At 38.9% G+C, this 26,796-nt stretch overlaps 1 protein-coding gene across 1 annotated transcript; it reads left to right on the forward strand.

Moving 5' to 3' along the window:
* Positions 1 to 1,165: 1,165 nt before the first annotated feature.
* Positions 1,166 to 25,537, forward strand: TIMMDC1 (translocase of inner mitochondrial membrane domain containing 1). Its single transcript, XM_011940625.1, has 7 exons — positions 1,166 to 1,615; positions 3,316 to 3,481; positions 6,108 to 6,196; positions 6,530 to 6,597; positions 14,703 to 14,781; positions 18,253 to 18,363; positions 25,055 to 25,537. The coding sequence occupies exons 1-7, from the start codon at positions 1,422 to 1,424 to the stop codon at positions 25,203 to 25,205; spliced, it is 858 nt and encodes a 285-aa protein (XP_011796015.1). The 5' UTR covers positions 1,166 to 1,421; the 3' UTR covers positions 25,206 to 25,537.
* The last annotated feature ends 1,259 nt before the right edge of the window (positions 25,538 to 26,796 follow it).

Here is a 26,796-nt window from a genome sequence, read left to right on the forward strand (position 1 = left end):
TAAGCAGCAACCCAGAGCCAGAAGTCAGGGAATCTGAATTATTCATTCAACAAATATTTACTGAGCATCTACTACAATTCTAGGTCCTGGAGATACAGAGATCAATATATGTGGTCTGTGACCTCAAGGACAGTTTATTGACACAGATTAACAAATAGGAAATTATGATGCAGTGTCATAAGTGCCACGATGAGTGCTGAATCAAATCTCGCATCCCAGAGTAGTCTTTGTAGCGCCATCACTAATTCAGCTGGTCACTCTAGTCAGCCACTTCTCGGAGACTTGTGTATAGAATTTCCAGCTATCAAATTCCAGAAGTCTGTTTACTGTATTCTACTACAGTGTGGCAATTTTGATTTACAACTAGAAAGGAATAAAGAAGGTGAAGGGATTAGTAAAATGAATAAGGGAGTATGCTTGTTAACAAGGATTGAATGAAATTACACGGATACTGAGAATATTTTAAATGCATTCATTTTAATGAAAACTATACTTCGAAGCATATGTTAGCAGAGGTTGTAGTGACGGCAAATTATACAAACACAGAAATTCCAGAAATTCTCCTGCCTTTTGAGAAGCAGTAGACATATGAACTAAAGGGAGTGAAATCCACCTTATGAAGACCTGCCAAAAAGCTGATTCTTCAAAAAAGTGTTCTCGAAATCTTGGTGTAACTGGCACCAAGACCCATTCCCTTTACCTGCACAAATCGCCTTTCCCTCTTTCCCTATTTCACTTGCACTGAATATTGCACTTTCTTCCTCACTGAACGGGATTCCTGGCTTTTTTTTTTTTTTTTTTTTTTGAGACGGATTTTCGCTCTTGTTGACCAGGCTGGAGTGCAGTGGTGTGATCTCGGCTCACTGCAACCTCCGCCTCCTGGGTTCAAGCGATTCTCCTGCCTCAGCCTCCCAAGTAGCTAGGATTACAGGCGCCCGCCACAATGCCCAGCTAATTCCTGGCATTTTAATTACGCTAAATTACTTCAACGTATGACCACCTCAAGCTGAATGTAACTAGCCGCAGACGCTGTTTGCATGACCCAGGAACCACTAAGACACGGAACGAACGCCTACCGGGACCACGCTGAGCTTCACTACCGGCAGCCAACTCACTTCCGGGGTGGACTCAGCACAGCAGTCGCCCGACCCGCCCTCAACCGGAAGTCTTTTGGGCTCTGGCTTTGCCGTCGCCCGGCCCCTTGGCCTTTGCTCCGCTCGGGCGGGACTTCCTTTGTCGTATTTCCAAGGACTCCAAAGCGAGGCCCAGGGCTGAAGGCGTTGGTGTGGAGCCCTCTGGCAGAGGGTTATCCTGGGCCAAATGCACGGATTCTCACCTCGTACAGTTACGCTCTCCCGCGGCACGTCCGGGAGGACTTGAAGTCCTGAGGGCTCAATTTGTCCGTAGGTCAAGAGAAGGCCATGGAGGTGCCGCCATCAGCACCGCGGAGCTTTCTCTGTAGAGCATTGTGTCCATTTCCCCGAGTCTTTGCTGCCGAAGCTGTGACTGCCGATTCGGAAGCCCTTGCGGAGCGTCAGAAGCGGCCTCCCTACGTCCCAGAGCCCTATTACCTGGAATCTGGATGGGACCGCCTCCAGAAGCTGTTTGGCAAAGAGTAAAAGTGCCTGGGGTCTGAAGTGGGTAGGGGGACGCGAAAGCGATGTCCTGCAGCGTTGGCAGCCTGGGTCAGCCTTAGGACGCCAAGGATGGTGTGCTTCATTTTTAAATTATATTTGAGGTTCTGATATTTGTAACCCAAACTTGTATCTTTTTTTTTTTTTTTCCAGACAGGGTCTTGCTCTGTCGCCCAGGCTGGAGTGCTCTGGTGCGATTTCGGCTCACTGCAACCTCTGCCTCTCCGACTCGAGTGATCCTCCCACTTCAGCCTCCCGATTAATTGGGACTCCAGGCACGCGCCACCACGCCCGGCTAATTTTTTTAAAATATATTTTTTATAGACAGGGTTCTTACCATGCTGTCCAGGCTGGTCTTGAACTCTTGGACTTAGGCCCAAACTCGTATTTTTTTTTTTTTTTGTTTTGTTTTGAGACTGAGCCGTGCTCTGTCGCCCAGGCTGGAGTGCAGTGGTGCGATCTTGGCTCACTGCACCCTCCACCTCCGGGGTTCAAGTGTTTCTCCTGCCTCAGCCTCCTGCCTCAGTAGTTGGGATTACAGTTGCCCACTACCATGTCCAGCTAATTTTTGTGTTTTTAGTAGAGGGGATTTCACCATTCAGCAGGCTGGTCTCGAACTCCGGACCTCACGTGATCTGCCTGCTTCCGCCTCCCAAAGTGCTGGGATTACAGGCGTGAGCCACCGCGGCTGGACTGTGCCTGGCCTAGAAGGGCAATTATTTGGTAGTAACTTAATATTTAAGACAGCTATTTGTTAGAGCAGTTTCAGGATGACATCTTGGAAGCTTCATTAGCAGTTCTAGCTTCTTATGCGTTTGAGAGTAACAAACTGAATTAAATAGTAGCTTTATCTTATTATTTTAGATTGGCATGTGTCACCCACTGCATAGTGAACTTTCTCAGTGCGTTTCTTAAAAAACATTTATTTATTTGTTTATTTTTAGAGCCAGGATCTTTGCTATGTTGCTATGCTGTCCAGAACTAGGCTCAAGTCCTGCCTCAGCCTCCTAAGTAGCAGTGACTACAGGCATGTGCCACTATGCCCAGCCCAATGCTTTTATTAGTACAGTCCTATCTGAGTATTTCATGAAATTATTTGGTAAAATAGAATTTAGATTTTTTGTCTTAACGTCCACTTTTTTTTTCTTTGATACATTGCCCTAAAATCTCACGAGTTGGTGTGATTTCTAAAAGTTAGCTTAAGATTTAAATGGAAATATTGGTGTCTCTATCCAACTCACAAATTCTTCCTGTTTCTAGGGGTGTAATAGTCATCAAATAAAAGCACCTTTTAAAAAACTTTTTATTGAAGTAGGTAATGCATTTCAAAAAATGTACGTAAGTAGACTGATGAATGAATTTTCACAAACTGAACATAGCTGTACCCAACACTCAGAAGGAAATGGCAACTAGTATAACATCCCAAAAGCTCCCCTTGTGCCTTTTCCAGTCATTGTCTTTTCAGGAGTTGCCACTATCCTAATTCTAACCAGCATAGCTTCGTTTTGTCTGAGACTTACGTTCATTTTAATATAACTGAACTGTTTAATTCATCTGAGGATTCTACCTATGATGAAAAATGTTGTGGTGTTAGCATTTGGGATAATTCTGATTATAGATTCTTTTGCAGAGCAATGTCCATAAACTAATCCCAAACAACATTGTCTTTTTGATGTTGTAGTGAACAGCAGAGAATTTCAAAGGAACTTGCTGATATCTATAAGATGGCAGCTACGGCAGGCGTCCTCGGCTGGGTGTATGGGGGTATACCAGCTTTCATTCATGCTAAACGACAATACATTGAGCAGAGCCAGGCAGAAATTTATCATAACCGGTTTGATGCTCTGGTATGTACTGGTGGTCTAAAGAAATTTAGGGCACACTGACTTAGCAATTCACTTTACACTTAATCATTCAATTAGCTTGTGGGGATGGAGGGTTGTTTTAAGGTGTCAGAGTAAAGATATAAAGTCTATACTTAATAACAGTGGAAGTACTAAGATCAAAGTGCCTGCATGTGACTTGAGAGACTACTTATCTTCAGCACAGGCATGTTTGGCATCACCACTGTGGCTTTTCTTTCTGAAATACATTTCTTCCAATCCCCTGCTAAATCATCAAGGCTCAACTGTAACATATTTACCTCATTCACAAAGCCTCCCTGAGTATACGAGCTTACACTAAGGCAATAGTTAACATTTATAACTTTATAGAGTGCTAACTCATTTGTTACATCATTAGATCTGTACATCAGTTCTTCTGTGAGAATATTAAAGCTCAGAGAATTTTTAACTTTTTATTTTGAAATTATGGCAGGCTTGAAAGTTGCAAAAATAGTACAAAGATTTCCTATATACCTTTCATCCAGATATTCCACTGTTAACATTTTACCATATTTGTTTTATCATTCTCCCTCTGTATAATATGTACTAATTTTTTCTGAACTACTTGACAGTAGGTCCTAGACATGATGAATACTTCAGTGTGTATTTCCTAAAAACAAGGAAATTCTCTTATACAACCACAATTATAATATCAAGATCAGGAAATTAACACTCATATAGTACTATTACCTTATTTAAAGACCTGTAAATTTTGCTAGTTACCCCACAGTATCATTTATTTTAAAAATAAATAAAAAATATGTATTTTTCAGAAGTTAGGCTTGCGTTCTTATTAACAAATTAAAGAAATTTTTTTGTCTGGTCTGGAAACTGACCCTGGATCACAGGTTGAATTTGCCTGTGGTGCTGCTTTGGTCTCATTTAATCTGGAAGAGTTTCTCTTTGTCTTTCATGGCCTTGACTATGGGTGATTTGTAGAATATTGCTCAATTTGGGTTTGTTTGATGGTTTCTCATGATTGTATTCAGGCTATGTTTTTTGACAGGAATACCCTAGAACTGAAATTAAATTAGAAGCCTGTGATATCTCTGTCCCTATACTGGTGATACTTTACTTACTTGGTTAAGATGGCCTCTGCCAACTATACACTGTAAAATTACTATGTTTCCTGTTTGTAATTTATAAGTATTTTGAGTACTTGTTAGTTCCTTTGAGACTATGTAAATATCCTGCTTTACATCAAATTTCTACTATTTAAATGCTGTTATAAACTATAATATTTCTACTATCTAAAAACTATTTGAAATTATAAATGCTATCTTAGCATTTTTTGATTTTTAAAAAAAAAAATATTTTTTCATTTATTTATTTTTTGAGATAGAGTCTCACTCTGTTGCCCAGGCTGGAGTACAGTGGCACAATCTTGGCTTGTTGCAACCTCCACTTCCCAGGCTCACTCAATTCTCCTGCCTCAGCCTCGCAAGTAGCTGGGACTATAGGCATGTGCCACCACTCCCAGCTAATTTTTGTATTTTTTGTAGAGACAGGATTTTGCTATGTTGCCCAGGCTGGTCTCAAACTCCTCAGCTCAAGCAGTTCACCCTCCTTGGCCTCCCAAAGTGTTGGGATTATAGGTGTGAGCCACTGCCCAGCCTATTTTTATTTTTTAATTTATTATTATTATTTTTTTTTTGAAATTTTTTGAGGCAGAGTCTTGCTGCCTCAGTGCAGGCTGGAGCACAGTGGCAGGATCATAGCTCACCACAACCTCAAACTTCTGGACTCAAGGTTTCCTCCCTCCTCAACCTTCCGAGTAGCTAGGACAGCAAACACACATCACGATGCCCAACTAATTTTTAAATTTTTTTTGTAGAGGCAGGATCTCGCTATGTTGCCCAGGTTGGTCTTAAACTTGTCGGCTCAAGTGATCTTCCCTCGTTGCCTCCCAAAGTGCTGAGATTACAGGCATGAGCTGCCATACCCAGGCAGTTTTAGCATTTAATGATGATTCTTGCCTGTAACAGTTACGAATGTGGTGGCCAAATGGGCATTTTCTAAAGTCTATCATTCTTTCTGCATTTATTTGTTAGTATTATGCTCTAAGGAAGTGTTTTCCTTTCCCCCTCTATTTACATATTTATTTATGTATTTATAATTTATTTCTATCAGTAGAGACTCATGGATTCTTATTTTATTCTGTAGATTTATAATTCGTTACAGGTTGAGCATCACAAATCTGAAATCCTGAATGCTCAGATTCAAAACTTTTTGAGCATTGACATGTCATTCAAAGGAATTGCTCGCTGGAGCATTTCAGATTTTGTTTTTTGGATTTGGGATACTCAACCAGTAAGTGTTAAATGCGCATATTCCCAAATCTGAAAAAATCCAAAACACTTCTGGTCTGAAGTATCAGATAAGGGATACTCAACCATTTTTCATCTCCTGATAGGAAAAGCTACACATGGAACCTCAATACTTAAAGAATAATATTTCTAGAGATTTTCTAGTATTTCTGTCTGTTTAAGTGTACGTGACTAATCCATGGCTAAAATTCCTCTACCACCATTCTAGAATAGGGAAAATATGATGGTGTCTTAGAACCTCACAGTTTTTAAATTAACTTTAGCAATCTGCACATCGTGCTGCTACACGAGGCTTCATTCGTTACGGCTGGCGCTGGAGTTGGAGAACTGTAGCATTTGTGACTATATTCAAGTAAGTTCACTCTGAATTGTGAGATAGTGACTTTTCTTGATACGGTTTTGGGAGTGTGTCTTTTGAACGGGTGGGGTTATGAAAACTGAATACCCACATGAAAGTGATTCATAATGCCTTTTTTTTTTTTTTCAAGAACTTTTGTCTGTGTAGAAGACTGGTGCAGTTATGGTTTTACAACCATGTCTGGAACACATTGAAGGGCCTAGGCTAGGACCAGGGGTTGATATAGTAGGCTTTTCTAAATCTATTAAGTCAGTGAAAATAACACTAAAGAAGGTAAATGGGATATGCTTTAAATCTTATATTTTCCTTCTCCTCCCTTTTTCCCAGCACAGTGAGCACTAGTCTGAATGTATACCGAAATAAAGATGCCCTAAGCCATTTTGTAATTGCAGGAGGTAAGACATTTTTGTTTATATTTTTCAATCTTCTCAAATATAGTTTAGAAAATATGTAAGGACTTATACATCAGAACTACTAAATTCTTTGGTTGGCTTCCCATCGCATCTCATCAACATTCATGCAAAATGTATTTATGGACAGTGTTGTGCTTCACCCTTGATGTACTCAATGGGCAAAACAGCAAGGCCCTTGCTTTCTTTGAATTTTAATGTCTAATGTGTATGTGATAAAACAGGTTGCTGTGATGGAAAGTAACAATTCGGTGGAACAATGGCATCTCATATGGACAGGGTAGTCAGAGAAGGCCTTTCTGAGGAAGTGACATTTGAGCTGATACCCAAAGAATAGGAAGGAACAAGACTTGCAAGGGAGGGTGTCCTAAATAGAGGGAACATAAAGGGGGAAGGCTCTAAGGCAATACATTTCCTTAAAAGCAGGATAGTAACCTGGTGAGTGAGGTAAGAGTAGCTTGAGATGAGATTGGTGAGGATGGTAGGAAGGGACTAAATTTTTTATGCTAAGAACTTGGATTTTATTTTAAAGCTCTCTGCCTCTAGTATATATGTCTTCTTTTAAATGAGCATTAAAAATAGAAGGTACAATGGTGATTACCAGAGACTGGATATGGGGTTGGGAAGATGTTGGTCAAAGGATACAAAATTTCATTTAGACAGGAGGAATAAGTTCAAGAGATCTATTTAGAACATGGTAACTGTGGTTAATAACAGTGTATTGTATACTTCAAAATTGCTTTTAAAAAGTAGATTTTTGTAATCCCAGCACTTCCGGGGGCCAAGGCAAGTGGATCACCTGAGATCAGGAGTTTGAGAGCAGCCTGGCCAACATGGTGAAACCCCGTCTCTACTAAAAATACAAAAATTAGCTGGGCGTGGTGGCACGTGTCTGTAATCCCAGCTACTTGGGAGGCTGAGGCAGGAGAATCACTTGAACCCGGGAGGCAGAGGTTACAGTGAGCCGAGATCACACCATTGCACTCCAAGCTGAGCAACAAGAGTGAAACTCTGTCTCAAAAAAAAAAAAGTAGATTTTAAATGTTCTCACCACAAAAAATGGTATGTGAAGTAACGTGTAGGTTAATTAGCTTAATTTAGCCATTCCACAATATATACATATTTCAAAACATGTTGTACACCATATGTGTACAATTTTTGTCAGATTTAAAAAATAATTTTAAAATGAGCATTCATTTCAGAAAGGTAAATTAACTGCCATATACACTCAATCACTAACTCATGTACATTCTTATACGTACAAAAGCATACATACATATTCTGAACATAAGTTTGTTTTTGTTTTTGCTTTTTTGAGAATCAGTCCCTCTTCTTGAATGCACTTTCTCACTACCACGATTAATTTTGTTCGGCTTCTACTTAACCTTACCTTTCAAAGTCTAGATCATTTGTCAGCCTCAGCTTCCCTAGAGAGTCCTCCCTAGCCATTTTCCTATGTTTAGTTCTGTTTAGGTGTCTTTCCCCTGTGTTCATATACTTCACTATTTTTTTCTTTATCTTTTATTTTCTGCAGTTTGAAAATGATATGCCTTGGTATAATTTTGAGGAACATTTACTGTGCTTGGTGTTTTCTGAACTTTCTGGATCTGTGGTTTGTTGCCTGACTTACTTTAAGATAAATTCTCAGTTATTGTTTCAAAGATTTCTTTAGCTTTCTCTTCTCCTTCTGGTGTTCTAATACACTTATACCTTTTGTAATTGTTTCACAGTTCTTGGATATTTTATCTGTTTGTTTGGTTGGTTGGTTTTAGTGGGGGAGGTTCCCATCTTTTTTCTCTTTGTCTTTTGGTTTTGGAAGTGTCTGTTGATACGTCTTCAAGCTCAGGGATTCTTTCCTCAGCTATGTCCAGTCTGCTATTCTTGAGTTCTGTCACAGTGGGTTTTTAATTGTTTTATCGCTAGCATTTCTCTGATTCTCTCTTAGAATTTCCATCTCTCTGCTTGTATTGCCTGTCTGTTCTTGCATGCTATCTACTTTATCCATTAGAGCCCTTAGCATATTAGTCATAGTTGCTTTAAACTCCTCATCTGGTAAGTCCAGTATCCCCACCATATCTGACTCTGGTTTTGGTGCTTACTCTGTTAGTCTTACTTGGTCTCTTTAAACTGCTTTTGCCTTTTGGGATGCCTTGTAATTTTTTTTCTTGATAGCTGGATATGATGTACCTGGGTAAAAAGGAATTGTGGTAAATAGGTCTTTAGTAATTTGGTATTAAGATGTGGGAGAGGGAAAGTGTTTTATAGTCCTGTGATTAGGTTCTTAGTCTTTTAGTGAGCCTGTGCCTCTGAAATGTTAACTTTACAAGTGCTTTTCAGTTTTTTTCCTCTCCTTTGGTGGGACAGGATACTACAGTGGGTTGGAATGGGTATTTCCCTTCTCCCACATGGGAGACTAGAGCAGTTGCATTTGGATATTCCCCAGATTGGTTAATCTCTGACAAAACCCCAGTAGGTTGGGCTGTGCAAAACCGTTTTATCTTGAGGGCAGGCCTTTGTGAGAATAACAGAATGTTCTGGCATATTTCATAATGGTTACTTTTCTTCCCCCTTGCCAGAAGCCTGAGGGGATTTTTCTCAGATCTTTACTGGGAAAACCTGGTAGAGCTCCTGGAGTGTGGGGACCCTCTGTGACTGGGCCCCCTACAATTTTTATGTCTTAGACTTTTCTATACTGAGCTTCCAGTGATTTATTATTTATAGTCAAGGTTTCCTACTCTGGTACTGGTTTCCATGGAGGCTTCTGCTCATGGGTTTCTACTATTTATCTAGTATAAGGTATTTATCTGTCTGTCTGTCCTATTTTGAAGGCAGCAGTTTACCCATGATCTCACTTCTTTGATGCATCTAAGAGGAGTTGTCAGTTTTTCCATTTGTTTAGGTTTTTACTTGTTGTTAGGAATAAGTGTTAAATTCTAAACTTCTCACATGCCATACCAGAAATTGGAAGTCTGCTTTTTGCCCCACATCTTGACAAGCTGATAAGAAAGCCCAAGTGCTACCTTGATTGACACCGGCAGGAAGTTTCAACCATTCAAGCTCAGGCCTGCATGAGGGACCTCTTGCTCTAGTCCCACCTTCTAAAACCACAAGCCAGTCATTCACCCTTCAGGTTCTCAAGTCATTTTGGGACGTTCTTGGGATCCTGCCTTGCTCTCCCTAGAAAGCCTCATTACGTGTGTAATAAACCTTTTGGTATCCTCTTAGTACTTCTCGGTACTTTGGCATCTCAATATCTAATTCAAATTTTGGGTAGGGAGGTTTATTGTCTCTGGAGGGTAACCACAACATCTTGGATGTAGAAAAGCCAGATGAATTCAGAAAACCATTGGAAGGCCAGGTGCAGTGGCTCATGCCTGTAATCCCAGTGCTTTGGGAGGCCAAGGCAGGCAGATCTCTTGAGGTTGGGAGTTCGAGACTGGTCTGGCCAACATGGTGAAACCCCGTCTCTACTAAAAATACAAAAATTAGCTAGGCGTGGTGGTGCACGTCTGTAATCCCAGCTACCTGGGAAGCTGAGGCAGGAAAATGGCGTGAACCCGGGAGGCGGAGCTTACAGTTAGCCAAGATGGCGCCACTGCACTCCAGCCTGGGCTATAGAGCGAGACTCCGTCTCAACAACAACAACAAAAAAAATGTTAAGCATAATTTACTGTGCACCTCAGCAATTCCATGTCTTAGAATCTGCCCAAGATAAATGAAAACATGTTCACGCAGACTTACGTATAAATTTTTATAGTGGTGTTATTCTTGGCAGCCTCAAACTGAAACAACCCATAAGTTCATCAACTAGTGAATGGATAAATAAAATACATGTCCATTCACTTGAATATTTTCATCAATGAAAAACTGATACATGCTGCAACATGAATAAAACTTAAAAACATTAAGTGAAAGAAGCTAGACACGTAAGACTTCATAATGTGTAATTCTATTCATATGAAATGTCCAGAATAAGCAAATCTGTAGAGTTAGAAAGTACAGTAGTGGATTGAGGTGAGATTGGGAACCAGGAGTAACTACAAAGGGGCATGGGGGATCTTTTTGTAATGATGGAATCATTTTAAAATTGGATTTTGGTGATAATTATATAACAATGCAACTAATTTTTTTTTTTTTTTTTTGAGACGGAGTCTTGCTCTGTCACTCAGGCTGGAGTGCAGTGGTGTGATCTCAGCTCACTGCAACCTCCACTCCTGGGTTCAAGCGATGCTCCTGCCTCAGCCTCCTAAGTAGCTGGGACTACAGGCGCAGTCCACCACCCGTGCCTGGCTAATTTTTTTTTCGTATTTTTAGTAGAGACAAGGTGTCACCGTGTTAGCCAGGATGGTCTCCATCTCCTGACCTTGTGATCCACCAGCCTCGGCCTCCCAAAGTGCTGGGATTTCAGGCGTGAGCCACTGTGCCCGGCCACTAAATTTTTTTACTACAAATTATTGAATTGTACGTTTCAGTGAATTTTGTGTGATGTAAATTATACCTCAAGAAAACTGTTAAAAATACACTAACACAGAAGGAGAAAAAAGCAGTGCTTTTAGATAGGAAGAAGCAAAATTGTCTATATTTGTAGGTGATATTTTAAAAGATGACTTGAAAAATTATTGCTAACCAGTAAAGTGTAAATATATAAATAGGCTTTTTATATTTCAATGGTTACTTGAAAAGTAAAAAGTTTTCTTTATAATAGTACCAAGAATGTAATATAATAAGGAATAAATTTAATGCATGTACAACTTCTCTGAAGAAAATTACAAATCATAAATAATAAAAATGTGGAAATAGTTGATAGTTAACCCAGTATTTTTCTACTTCATTTATAAATTGAAAGCAATTCAAATCAAAATTACAGACTTTTTAAAAAAAAGAACTTGATACAATGTCTAAATCATATCTAAAATGCTGATTATATAAGCATAGCAAAGACATTTCAGAAAAAAATGATGAGGGGTTCTTGCAACTGTAAAATTAAAATCTGTATAAAGTTACAATAAAGAGGACAGTGAGGTATTGGTAGATCTGTGGAATGGAATTCAAAGGTCAGGAACAAAACGAAGTACAGTAAAAGTGATATCTTTAAGTAAAGTAAAGGTGATATTTCGCATTTGTGGGGAAAGAATAGACCATTCATGGGCTGGAACAGTTATTAACTATTTGGAAAGAAATGATACCTGTATTCAGTTCAACAAAATTAGTTAACATTTATTATGGTGCTTATGTAAAAAACGTCCATAAAAGATAAGAGAAAGTATAGAAGTAAATGTGTCTCTGATTTCTGCGTAGGAAGATATATAAATGTGTACATATACACAGTTGACCTTTGAATAACACTGAAAACAGCTTTGAACACAATAGCAATGCTGACCTCCACCCTGCGCAGTTGAAAAATCCACATATAACTTTTGACTCCCCCAAAAGTTAACTACTAATAGCCTACTATTCTCCAGAAGCCTTACCAATAACATAAACAGTTGATTTACACATAAATAGATTGGTATCTATGTACATTTTATGCACTTAAAGACACACATTTTTCTTAATTTTTTTTTTTTGGTATTTCTAGGCTAGACAGTTTATCTGCAAGTTTTTTCAAATTATTGCACATTTCCAAAACATTTTTCAATGTATTTATTGAAAAAAATTCATATGACCAGGCATGGTGGCTCATGCCTGTAATCCCAGCACTTTGGGAAGCCGAGGCGGGCATATCACTTGAGGTCAGGAGTTCGAGACCAGCCTAGCCAACATGGTGAAATCCCATCTCTACTAAAAAATCTTTAAAAAGTAGCCAGGTGTGGTGGCGTGCACCTGTAGTCCCACCTACTTGGGAGGCTGAGGTAGGGGAGAATAACTTGAACCCGGGAGGCAGAGGTTACAGTGAACCAAGATCGTGACATTGCACTCCAGCCTGGGCAGCAGAGTGAGACTGTCTTAAAAAAAGAAAAAAAAAGAAAAAAAAAATCATGTGTGAGTAAATCTGCACAGTTCAAACTCGTGTTTATCAACTGTATATATTTTTAAGCATAAGAACTAAGAAACTAGGAAACAGGAAACCACAGTTTTGGCCACATAAAATTTTTAAACTTACCTATGTCATAAATTTATAGAAAACATTAAACGTAAACAACACCAAAATAATATTATGTGCAGATAGTGGATAAAAGCCCTAATACATCAAAAAGAAAGGATAGCTCAGTTGAAGATTGGACAAAGGACATGAATTTGTAATTCACAGACGTACCATAAATAACTTGTAAACCTAGGGAAAAACAGCTTCTTTTCTCTACTAATCAGAGAAATGCAACTTAAAATTACATACCACTTCTGGCCTATCGAATTGGAAAAAATAAACTAAGAGAATGCAGAAGACTAGATTACTAGCGTACTTTTATTTGGAAAATAAGTTTATGCATCCTTTTTGAATAGCAGTTTAGTAATTTAAGGCAAAGGCCTTAAAAATGTTTATATTTATACCCTTTGACCCAGAAATTTCATTTCTGTGAGTTCATCCTAAGGAAACAGTCAAATGTATAAGAAGATTATTTGTGGAGGGATTATCATCACACCTTTATTTAAAATATCTATAAATAGAAAATCTAAGTGTTAGACAAAAATTTGTGGTACCTCCATGCAATGGAACCAGGAGGGAGAAAACTTAGTAATACAGAATTTAATAATATGTTCTGTGAAAATAAAAAATTTAGTATGTACACCATGACACCAGTTTTTGTGTTTTTGTTTTGTTTTGTTATTTTAGACAGAGTCTTGCTCTTTTGCCCAGGCTGGAGTGCAGTGGCGCGATCTCCGCTCACTGCAACCTCTGCTGCCTGGGTTCAAGCGATTCTCCTGCCTCAGCCTCCCGAGTAGCTGGGATTACAGGTGTGTGCCACCATGCCTGGCTAATTTTTGTATTTTTAGTAGAGACGGGGTTTCAGCATCTTGGCCAGGCTGGTCTTGAACTCCTGACCTCGTGATCCACGCATCTCAGCTTCCCAAAGTGCTGGGATTACAGGTGTGAGCCACTGCACCCAGCCCCAGTTTTTTTTTGTTCGGAGGATCAGAAAATAAGACTAACTCATTACTGACTCTGGGTAATGGGATTAAAGGTGATTTTGGTTCTGGTGAATTTTGAAAATTTTAAAAATGAATATATAGTACTTAAAAATATAAACCTCAACTGTTATTTCTTTTGTTTTTTGAAACAGTGTCTCATTCTTTCGCTAAGGCTAGAGTGCGGGGGTGTGATATCTGCTCATGGCAGCCTCCGCCTCCGGGGTTCAAACAAGTCTCATGCCTCAGCCTCCTGAGTAGCTGGGATTACAGGCATGCACCACCACACCTGGCTAATTTTTGTATTTTTAGTGGAGACACGGTTTTGCCATGTTGCCCAGGCTGGCGTAGAACTCCTGACCTCAAGTGATCTGCCCACCTTGGCCTCCCAGAGTATTGAGATTACAGGTGTGAGCCACTGCATCTGGCCTCAAATGTTATTCTTTAAAAAGTGTTACCACCTTAGATGGTATTAGTTGCATTGTGCATAGTGAAAGGAAAATGAATCAGCATGATTGATGTACAGTCCCAGCAGAAAGGAAAGAAGTCTTTCTGCGCACTGGTAGCATTGAAGGCCAAATGCTGCTTGCTTGTCACCCTGCCTGAGTGGTGTCGTGTAGCAGTACAGAGAGAGTGAGTCTAGGGGAAGGCTTAAACTGGAGGGGCTAGTGAAGGTTTTTTTGCTTTTTTATTTTCCTTGAAGAAAGAAGAAAGAAAGAGAAGGGGAAAACATTTTCAAATTTTTAAGGAGAGTTGGAGAAAAATGAAGCAGAATAAATGGATCCATAGAACAGATTGGAGTTTTTTTTGTAGGAGAGATGTTTCTTCCTTTGAATCTGCGGAGTGGATGGGAAACTACCTGTGTTGGCATTTTAGATTCAGGAAGTATAGGCTGTAGTAGTATATTAACATTGGATTCAGAAAGCTCACTTAGGAATTTGTGCCCATTTTATAGAAGGAAAGTTTTAAAATAGGATTCTAGTATTTAAAGATGATTTAATATTGCCTTTCTTGTTTTTACATAGCTGTCACGGGAAGTCTTTTCAGAATTAACTTAGGCCTGCATGGCCTGTTGGCTGGTGGTATAATTGGAGCCTTGCTGGGGTAAGCATTAACCTGGTTTGGTTCTAGATTGGCACAACTTTCATTAATGCCTTGCCTATTAAAAAATCTCATTTATTTTCAAAAAACAAATTTAATCCTTAGAATCTATAAAAGATCTCTACTCTTGTATTGGCAGTAGCTTTGACTGTCCAGTTCTAATTCTACCCCAATAGTTTGTCTTATTTACAGTTTTTTTTATAGTTTATTTTACTTAACAGCTATTTCAATAAATAACATTTATTTAATACAGCTATCTAAGATAGGGCCCTTTTTCAAAATTCCTTTTTACCGGGTAAAACTGTTTAAATATTGCTAACACCTGAAACTATAGTTTGAACAAACGTATTTATGGGAGCAGGGAAAAAAGAACAAAAAACAATTAGCAGGCATATTCTATAAAAATTGTTGGTAGGATTTTATTTGTTTTGCTTAATACATTTTTTAAAAAGTTCTTCCCCCAACTTTTTACTTTGAACAATTTCAAACCTACAGAAAAGTTGAATGAATTAGTACATTAAAACCCCATATACCCTTCACCTAGATTCACCAATTGTTAATGCCTTGGTGATGTTTTTTATATCTGTGTATATGTGTGGGATGTGAATGTATTTCTTTTCCTTTCCCTTTGCTTCTTGGCTAAACTGTTTGAGACCTCATAATACTTTGCCCCTATATATATTAGCATGTATCTCCCAGGATGAAGAATACTCTTCCATGAAATCATAATACAATTATCACAGTAAACATCGTTTCAACACAACTATCTAAGTTAGGGTCTATATTAAAAACTCCTCAATTATCATACTAATGCCCACAATGTTTCTCCATTTTGTTTGATCATCCCATCATGATTACATTAATGTACTTTTGTCAAGAATACAACATAGGTGAAGTTGTATCCTCATGTATCACATCGGGAGATACTCTGTTACCCATTATAAGTAATATTAACTTCAATTACTTAATATATTGGTTTTCTGCTGTGGTAACAAATTACCACAAACTGAGCATGTATTGCATGTGAAACAACACCCTTGTAGTTCTGTAGATTATAAGTTTGGCTGGGTTTCGCTGCTCAAGATTTTACAAGGCCAAAGTCAAGGTCTTGGCCGGGCTGGGCTCTTTCCTGGAGGCTCTGGGGAAAAGTCAGTTTCCAAGCTCATTCAGAATTTAGTTCCTTGTGGCCAGGCACAGTGGCTCACACCTGTAATCCCAGCATTTTGGGAGGCCGAGGTGGGCAGATCACTTGAGGTCAGGAGTTTGAGACCAGCCTGGCCAACAGGGTGAAACACTGTCCCTACTAAAAACAGAAAAATTAGCCAGGCATGGTGGCAGGTGCCTGTAATCCCAGATACTCGGGAGGCTGAGGCAGGAGAATTGCTTGAACCCCATATACCCTTCACCTAGGCAGAGGCAGAGGTTGCAGTGAGCCAATATTGCACCATTGCACTCCAGCCTGGGCGACAGAGTGAGACTCAGTCTCAAAAAAAAAAAAAAAAGAAGAGAGAGAAAAGCAAAAAAAGAATTTAGTTTCTTGTGCCTGGAGGAGGTCTGAGGTCCATGTTTCCTTGTCGGCTGTGAGCCAGACTATTCTCTGTTCCTGGAGGCCACCACCCACATATCTTCTCCCAGGGCTCCTTTGTGTTTAAACCAGCTATAGCACATTGACTCCTTCTCATACTTCGAATCTCAACTTCCACTCTGCCACTAGCCAGGGAAAACTCTGCTTTTAAGTGTTCACTCAGATACCTATCTCCTTTTTTTTAACCTCAGATTCAACTAATTAGTAACCTTAATTACATTTCTCACATAAATTTTGCCATGTATGATAATATAATCGTGGGCATAATATATTCACAGTTGAGGGATTAGGCAGGATATTTGGGAGGACCACTTTAGAATTCTGCCTACCACATTTGGTTAAGGTGTTATCTGTTCAGTGCCTCCATTGCAAAGATATCTTTTTCCCAGTGTGATTAATTAGTAATCTGGAGGGTGAAACTGTGAATATCCTGCTCTCCAACTGTCTTTTCATTGTGTGTTTTTAATGATCCATTGACGACCCATGCTGTAATCGGTTTGTTACTAGAAAGGTGGTTGTAAATGTTGATAAGCTAATTCTGTCAGTTCCTCTGTTTTTATTAGTTGGTATTTGACTAGAAGAGTGCTACCTTCCTCCTCCACCTGTTCACCCCTTTTTCTGCCTCCTTTGAAGGAGAAGATAATGCTGTAGATTTAATGATTTTTTAAAAATTTAAATTAAATAAAATCAGCATGTCATAATCTACTACTGCCATTACTTTTGTTGTAGCGTTAATATACCTATTTGGTTTGAAGGGAAAACTTGTAGAAGTTAGCAACAAAAATATTTTATATTGTGGTAATAAACACATAGCATAACATTCACCATCTTAATCATATTTTAAGTGTATAGTTCAAAAATGCTAAGTATATTCACATTGTGTGTGAGATCTCTAGAACTTTTTTCTCTTGCAAAATGAAACTAGATCCGTTAAAAACTAATTTCCCCTCCTCATACCCTCCAGCCCTCAGCAAACATATTTCTACTTTCTGTTTCTATGATTTTGACTACTTTATATACTTCATATGAGTGGAATCATACAGTATTTTCCTTTTGTGACTAGCTTATTTTACTTAGCATAATAATGTCCTCGAGGTTTATCTATGTTGTAGCCTGTGACGGATCTCTTTTAAGGCTGCATAATACTCCATTGTATGTGTATGTCACATTTTTTTTTAACCATCTGTCAGTGAACATTTATGTTGCCAAGTGAAAGTAGTTTTTAGTATGAGGTTACTTAAATGGTAGCTGGAGGAAATTTAAGGTATGTGAAGGTCAAATACTTCTAGTTTGAGAACACAAGAACCAAATTCTCTTCATCACTATAGCAATAATTATGTAAATCAGTTTCTCAGTGGGTTGCTATTGGCATTGTGGGTGAGACAGTTATGCCAGACTCTTGAACTTTAGGATATTTTGGTGATCCCACCCTCAAAAGCCAGTAGCATCCCTTCCTCAATCAAAAATGACCTCCACATTTCCTGTCTCCTAGAGGAGCTGGTGCCATTCTGAACTAGAAATTTCATTTCTGAGAAATCTTTGGTGTGGGACTACTTACTAGATCCTGTCATAAATATATACTTTTTTCTCTTCATTTTGATTTATTTCTCATTCCTCATAAAAACAGCCAGTTTCTAGATCTGTTGTTTTATTATATATCAGTTAACTTTAGGAGGTTGTAGTGATTGTTTTTCTCTGTTGTTCAGACCAGAGAAGAGATTACCTCAATGTTTTTCTTTATTTGACAAGGACACTTTAATTCTCAAATGTTCCTATACCTAATAGTGAGCAAGTGGCTCTGGTGTTACTCACACCTTAGCAGAGAATCTCACATGTTGCAAGGTCTAATGATTCCTTTTTCCTAAGCTTTCCCTCTCCTTTCTTCTCAGTACTCCTGTAGGAGGCCTGCTGATGGCATTTCAGAAGTACTCTGGTGAGACTATTCAGGAGAGAAAACAGAAGAATCGAAAGGCACTCCATGAGCTAAAACTGGAAGAGTGGTAAGGAACATGTTTAGCCCAGGGAATCTTGGCTGTCTTGCCCCAGGCCTTATATAGTGGTGCTCTGTTAAACTTGTGTACTCTAAACTGCCACTCAGTTCAAAGAAGAGTTTATTTTTACTGAGTCCTTCAACTCATTCTGTACATTGTCTTTTAATCTATTTAAGGAGAATGGAAAAATGAAGGACATTAATTTTAGTTTTAATTTAACAAAGGTCTTTGCATTTTTTTTTAAGTTAAAATGTTGTACATCTTACTTGCTTGCATATTTTTTATTTTCCTATGTTCTTGACTGCATAGGAAATTACCTAAAGGGAATATTCACCAAGGAGTGAGCTTTACCTGGCTTACTTAAAAAGTGACATCCTTAGCCAGGCAGGGTGGCTCATGCCTGTAATCCCAGCACTTTGGAAGGCCAAGACAGCTGGATCACCTGAGGTCAGGAGTTCGAGACCAGCCTGGCCAACATGGCGAAACACCATCTCTACTAAAAATACAAAAATTAGCTGAGCATGGTGGCATGTGCCTGTAGTCCCAGCTCCTCAAGGAGGCTGAGGCAGGAGAATCACTTGAACACAGGAGGTGGAGATTTCAGTGAGCCATGATTGCGCTCCAGCCTGGGCCACAGATCAAGACTCCATCTCAAAACAGGAGAAAAAGTGACATATTTTTTTTTTGCATACATATGTATGTAAGACACAGCATGTTAAGTCTCCACAAAGATTCTATTTCTTGCTGTAGACACAGAGGAGTTAGGTGGACAGCAGTTGTTCATGCACTGAATGCCACTGAGGAGCATGAAAACTTTTACCTGTTGCATCTAATCATTTCCTGGGATGCAGTTTGTGGGGTAGGGTAATCAGACTGATAGCTGACTTTGCACAGATTCAGTATGTATGATGACTATAACAGGCTGCTGTCTAGTGCTCCTGAGTACAAATGATTCTCACTAGTTCAGCTTCCTGGATACCTAAGATAGCATTGGCTGCTGCTGCTGTTGCTGTTTTGGTATTATAATTGGATAGATGAGAAATCATTTTTTTCCAGTGTTTTCATTTGAAACCTCCATTTCTGCTAACCACACACACACACATACATGGAAATTCTTAAGAGCTGTAGTCCATTATCCAAGGACTTATGTGCTATATAAGAAAAAAAGCATTGAGGTTGCAGTGAGCCGAGATCACGCCAGTGCACTCCAGCCTGGGCTACAGGGCAAGACTTCATCTCAAAAAAATAAATAAATAAAAATTTAAAAAATAAATGAAAAATTAAAAACTGCAGAAGTTTGTCAGTGATTTAGAGATCAGTGATTTTGAGATGGAAAAGCTTAAGAATGGCTGGCTAAGGCCATTCTAAGGTCATTCACCTGGAGTCTTCCACCACTGGCAACCCTGCCAATTCTAGTGGCTGAACTGTAATGTGCACTGCCTGAAGACTGGCCCATCCTGGGCCCGCTGCCACCATTTACCTCCCCCCATCAGGTTGACAGCAGATTTGCCAGCAGAAAACTTACAGGTCAGGAGAGAATGGGATGACACATTCAGAGTGCCGAAAGGAAAAAACCAACAAAAAAACCCCAAAAAACTCCTGCAAAGAGTATTATACCTAGCAAAGCTGTTCTTCCAAATTGAAGGAGAAATAGTCTTCCCAAGACAGGCAAACACTGAGGGAATTCATCACCACTGGACTGCCTTATAAGAAATGCTTAAAGAACTCCTACATGTGAATGCAAAAGTATGGTAACTACCATTATGGAAACACATGAAAGAATAAAACTCACTAGTAGAGCAGATACACAAATAAGAACGAGAAAGGAATCAAACCTTATAATTACAAAAATCCACCAACCATGGAAGTAAATAAGAGGGGAAGAAAGGAACAAAGATTATACAAAACAACCAGGAAACAATTAACAAAATGACAGGAGTAAATCCATACCTATCAATAACAATGTGGAATATAAACACTTTAAATTCCCCAAGTAAAGATTTAGACTGGCTGAATGAATAAAAAAGGATTTAAAAGCTCAACTATATATACTGACTATAAGAAACTCACTTCACCTGTAAAGGTACAGATAGGCTGAAAGTAAAGGGATAGAAAAAGATGTTCATGCAAATGGAAACCATAAATGAGCAGGAATAGCTATACTTAGGCCAGATAAAATAGGCTTTAAATAAAAAACTACAAAAAGAGACACGGTCATTATATAATGATAAAGAGATTAATTCAGCAAGAGGAAATAACAACTGTAAATATATATGCATCCAACACCAGAACATCCATATATATATAAACAAATAATATTAGAGCTAAAGGGAGAGAGAAACCCTAATGTAATAGCTGGGGACTTCAATACCACACTCCCAGCACTGGACAGATCATCTAGACAGAAAATCAACAAAGAAACATCAGACTTAAACTGTACTATAGATCAAATGGATCTAGCAGACATTTACAGAACATCACATCCAAGAACTGCAAAATACACCTTTTTCTTATCTTGGAATGTTCTTCAGGATAAACCACATGTTAAGCTACAAAACAAGTCTCAACAATTTTTTAAAGATCAAAATAACATCAAGTATTTTTTCAGACCATAGCAGAATAAAACTAGAAATCAGTAACAGGAAGGACTTTGGAAACAGTGCAGATACACAGAAATTAAATAATATGCTCTGGAACAATGAATAGGTCAATGAAAAAAGAAGGAAATCAAAAAATTTCTTGAAACAAGTGAAAGTAGAAACACATCATACCAAAACCTATGGGATACAACAAAAGTATCACTAACAGGTACGTTTACAGCAATAAATGCCTCCATCAAAAAGTAGAAATGTTTCAGATAAACAACCTAACACCACACCTGAGGGAACTCGAAAAGCAAGAACAAACCAAACCCAAAATCAGTAGAAGAAAATAAAAAGATCAGAGCAGAGCTGAGTGAAATAGAGACTTAAACACACACACACACACACACACAAAAGAAGAACTAAATGAAAAGTTGGTTTCTTGAAAACAAACAAAATCAAGAAACTACTAGTTAGACTAAGAAAAAAGACCCAATTAAGTTAAAAAACAAAAAAGGAGACATTACAACTGATACCACGGACATACTCATATCATTAGAGATTATTATGAAACAACTATATGCCAAGAAATTGGAAAAGCTACATAAAATGGATACGTTCCTGAAACCCTATAATCTATTGAGATTGAGCCAAGAAGTAATAGAAAACCTGAACAGACCAATAACAAGTAACAAGACTGAACTGGTAATAAAAAGTCTCCCAACAAAGAAAAGTCCAGGACCACATAGCTTTGTTGCTAAATTCTGCCAAACAGTTAAAGAAGAATTAAGACCAATTCTCAAACTATTCCAAAACATTGAAGATGAGCGAATTCTTCCAAACTCAGTCTACAAGGCCAGCATTACCCTTATACAACAAAAACCAGACAAGGGCACGTTAAAAAACAACAACAACAAAAAAAAAACCTACGGGCCAATGTATTCTACAAAACAATCCTTAACAAAATACTAGCAAACCAAATCCAAGGGTACGTCAAAAAGATTATACATCATGAACAAGTGGGATTTATCCTAGGGATGCAAGGATGGTGCAACATACACAAATCAATAAATATGTTACATCATATAAACAGAAGGAAGAACAAAAACCATATGATCATCTCAATAAATGCAGAAAAAGCATTTGGTAAAATTCAACACCCCTTCATGATAACACCTCCCAAAAAGTTAGGGGTAGAAGGACTATTTCTCAGTACAATAAAGGCCATATATGCCAGACTCACAGCTAATATCATACTGAACAGGGAAAAATGAAAAGCTTTTCCCTCAAAGAACTGGAATGAAATAGGAATGTCCACTCTTACCAGTCTTATTCAACATAGTATTGGAAATCCTAGCCAGAGCAGTTAGGCAAGAAAAAGAAATAAAAGGCTTTGGAGGCCAGGCACCGTGGCTCACACTTGTAATCCCAGCACTTAGGAGGCTGAGGCAGGTGGATCACTTGAAGTCAGGAGTTTGAGACCAGCCTGGCCAACATAGTGAAACCCCATCTCTACTAAAAATACAAAAATTAGCTGGGTGTGGTGGTGCACACCTGGAATCCCAACTACTTGGGAGGCTGAGGCAAGAGGATTGTTTGAGCCTGGGAGGTGGAGGTTGCAATGAGCCAAGATGGCACCACTGCACTCCAGCCTGAATGACAGAATGAGACAAAAGAAAATTAACTGGGCACAGTAGTGCATGCCTATAGCCCCAGTTACTTGGGAGACTGAGGCCAGAGGATCCCTTGAGCCCAGGAATTCAAGGCAGCAGTGAGCCATGATCATGCTACTGCACTCCAGCCTGGGCAACAAAGTGAGTCCCTGTCTCTTTAAAAAAAAAAAAGTGGGGCAGGGGGTTGGGGGAAAACTTGTATTTCTGAAAAAATACATACAAGTGGCTAAAAAATACATGAGAAGGTATTCAACATAACTAATCAGGGAAATGCAAATGGTAACCACAACGCAATGTGGTCTGGGGACAGTTTGGGGAATTGGGGTGATATTTACCCCAATTAGAATGTCTGTTATCAAAAAGACAATAAATTTTGGCAAGGATGCAGAAAGAAAAGGGAACTCATGTACTTTTGGTAGGAATGCAAATTAGTAAAGCCACTATAGAAACGGTATGGAAGTTCCTCAGAGAACTGAAAATAGAACTACTGTATGATCCAGCAATCTTCCCTACTGGGTATTTATCCAAGGAAAAGAAACCAGCGTATCAAAGAGTTATCTGCGCCCCCATGCTTATTGCAGCACTATTCATAATAGCCAAGGTATGGAATCAATGTCATTGTCCATCAACAGATGAATGGATAAAGAAAATGTGATATATATACACCACAGAATACTATTCAGCCATAATAAAGAATGAAATCCTGTCATTTGTGGGAACATGGATGAGCCTGTAGGACATTGTTATGTAAAATAAGTCATACACTTACAAATACTGCATGTTCTGTTGCTCATGTGGGAGCTAAAAAATGGGCTCATAGAAGTAAAGAGTAGAATTACGGTTACCGGAGGCTGAGGAGGGGACAGGGAGAAGCATAAGAAGAGGAGATTTAAGGGATTGATTAATAGATACAAAATGATAACTGGATTGGAGGCATAAGTTCTAGGGTTCTGTGGCACTGTAGGATGACTGTAGTTAATAATAATTTATTGTGTATTTTCAAGTAGCTAGAAGAGAGGATGTTTGAATGGTCCCAACAGTATGAAATGATAAATGAGGTGGTGTGTATGCTAATTACCCTGATTTGAGGTGATGCATATGCTAATTACCCCGATTTGGTCATTACACATTGTATATGAAAATATCACTTTGTACTTCATAAATATGTACAATTATTAGTTTCAATTTTAAGAAGGATGGATAAAAACAACTTGAATCATAGTAATGAAAGAATACTTTGGCAGAATTAAAGCGTCAAAATTGTATAGCATATACACGTATGTGTGTTTATGTGTGAGTGTGTGTGTGTGTGATATTTCTAAGGATGGTTAATTCAATAAACGTTTAAGTGTCTTGTATGTGCCTACTTCTTCGCTTGAAAATAATACAGGAAAATCAAACAAATTGAGAGTCAAAAAAAATTGCCTCAATGAGCAGAAAATGTAGAAAACTGACTATAGAGATACAGAAGAACAAATGACCAAATCTGTTTGTGAAGAGTTGAGAAGAAACTTTAACCCTGATAATCACTTAAGGAAGGCACTAATACTTGATTTAGAAACAGAACTGATCTATTATTTGGAAATTAGATTTTAACTCTTCATGAATATAAATCTGTAGTGGTGTTCTCTCTGACTTTTTTCTACCTAGGATTACCTTTTTTTTTTTTCTTTTGAGACAGAGTCTCGCTCTGTCACCCAGGCTGGAGTGCAGTGGCACGATCTTGGCTTACTGCAAGCTTCGCCTCCCAGGTTCATGCCATTCTCCTGCCTCAGCCTCCTGAGTAGCTGGGACTACAGGTGTCCGCCACCACGCCCAGCTAATTTTTTGTATTTTTAATATAGACAGGGTTTCACCATGTTAGCCAGGATGGTCTCGATCTCCTGACCTTGTGATCCGCCCGCCTTGGCCTCCCAAAGTGCTGGGGAGGCATGAGCCTCTGCGCCCGCTGATTACCATTGTTACAGCCTTTGTCCAGTTCCTACAAGGTCTGGTCACAGAGTTTAAGAGTGGCAAGGTACTCACATTCCCCCAGCCCTGGGAGCAAGAGAAGAGTGAGACTTCAGGCCTTCATATCTTAGCACAAAGTGTGTCAGTTCCCACACATCACTCCTGTGAGAACTCTAGGACCCAGCATACTAGGAATATCTTACGGATCAGAACTGTCACCACAACGGTATCCATTATGGTAATGTGGAAATCATAATTGGCTTTCCTCTCTCCTAACATATTAGAATATAAAATATAGTCTCCTCATAGAATATAGTTTTACAAAGGAGAGAAGAGAGTTACTGCATTTGAAGTGCAGGCAGCAGTGTTCACTTCTAAGTTGCTGTACCAAAGCAGGGAGGAAAAGACAAATGCTAACCTTTTTGTTTTAAATCTGTAAGAACTAAAGAAATGGAGCAGTATTTGATTTATCCTTTTTTTTTTTTTTGATTACAGGAAAGCCAGACTACAAGTTACTGAGGACCTCTCTGAGAAAATTGAAAGTAGTTTACAGAAAAATGAACCTGAGAATGATGCTAAGAAAATTGAAGCACTGCTAAACCTTCCTAGAAACCCTTCAGTAATAGATAAACAAGACAAGGTCTGAAAGTGCTCTGGACTTGAAACTCACTGGAGAGTTGAAGGGAGCTATGCTGCCATGTCCGTTGAATGCCAACAGACAGGCCACTCTTTGGTCAGCCTGCTGACAAATGTAAGTGCTGGTACCTGTGGTGGCAGTGGCTTGCTCTTGTCTTTTTCTTTTATTTTCTTTTTAAGAATGGGGCTGTTGTACTCTCTCTTTACTTATCCTTAAATTTAAATACATATTTATGTTTGTATTAATCTATCAATATATACATACATGAATATATCCACCCACCTAGATTTTAAGCAGTAAATAAAAGATTTCCCAAAAGATTGAAGTTGAATTTTACAGTTCATATATTTATGTGGTCCTTTGAAAGGGTATTCTGGAAATCACTGGAAGGAGGAGAGGAAAGAACCAGGTAGGCAAATGGTCTGTGAAACCCTTGGGTCCTGGAAGCAGTGTGAGTGTAAATGTGTAGTAGTATTTGGTTTAATCTTAATGAACAAAGGTGATTTATTTCGCACTTGAAATAAATACAAATTCAACAAAAAGTAGATCAGCGTTATTAAAGAAACTGTTCAACTTTGTGTCTTCCCTTAGTATTGCTGACAAAGTATTGTTGTAGAATACAGGAATTACTTAGAATAGGAACATAGTCATCACAACTGTTACTAAATAGAAAAGAAAAGAATTTCTGAATTAATTATTCCGGTCAATACAGGAAACACTGCTAGTATCTTATGTTGGTATTAGACCTCTCTGCCTACATTGAGAATATAGTTTTACATAGGAGAATGGTTTGTGAAGCAGCATAGTGAGGTAGCTAAAGCCATGGGCTGCCTCTGAAGGCTTTGAATCCCAGCCATGTGGCTTAGCCATGAGATGTGCATTTGAGAAATGTTGTCGGCTTTTGCTGTCCAACTCCAAATTTTCAGATGATAATGTGATTATCCCAGCTTAAGTTGCATCCTGAAGGGGTGGCCTGCCCCTCCACACCTGTGGGCATTTCTCGTTAGGTGGAACGAGAGACTTGAGAAAAGAAATAAGACACAGAGACAAAGTATAGAGAAAGAAAAAGTGAGTCCAGGGGACCGGCACTCAGCATACAGAGGACCCACGCTGGCACCGGTCTCTGAGTTCCCTCTATTTATTGATCGTTTTCTTTACTGTCTTAGAAAAAGGGAAGTGGCCGGATAATAGGATCATAGTAGGGAGAAGGTCAGCAGTAAGACATGTGAATAAAGATCTCTGTGACATGAATAAGGAAAAGTGCTGTGCCTTGATATGCATATGCAAACATCTCCATAAACCTTTTTAGTGCATAAAGAGCAGCATTGCTGCTAGCAAGTCCCACCTTCAGCCCTAAGGCGGTTTTCTCCTTTCTCAGTGAACAGAACATACAATTGGGTTTTACACCGAGATGTTCCATTGCCCAGGGACGGGCAGGAGACAGGTGCTTTTCTCTATCTCAACTGCCAAGAGGCCTTCTTTCCTCTTATACTAGTCCTCCTCAGCACAGACCCTTCACAGGTGTCAGGCTGGGGACGGTCAGGTCTTTCCCTTCCCACGAGGCCATATTTCAGACTGTCACATGGGGAGAAACATTGGA

This window comes from Colobus angolensis, unplaced genomic scaffold (assembly GCF_000951035.1).
Source record: "Colobus angolensis palliatus isolate OR3802 unplaced genomic scaffold, Cang.pa_1.0 Scaffold190, whole genome shotgun sequence".
NCBI classification, from domain to species: Eukaryota; Metazoa; Chordata; class Mammalia; order Primates; family Cercopithecidae; genus Colobus; species Colobus angolensis.

Excerpts from the sequence above, each read along its gene's own strand:
- TIMMDC1 (XM_011940625.1), top strand. The coding sequence starts at position 1,422 with ATGGAGGTGCCGCCATCAGCACCGCGGAGCTTTCTCTGTAGAGCATTG. Across the intron at positions 6,197-6,529 it reads GCATTTGTGACTATATTCAA|CACAGTGAGCACTAGTCTGA; the intron begins GTAAGTTCACTC and ends CCTTTTTCCCAG. Across the intron at positions 18,364-25,054 it reads GAGCTAAAACTGGAAGAGTG|GAAAGCCAGACTACAAGTTA; the intron begins GTAAGGAACATG and ends TTTTGATTACAG.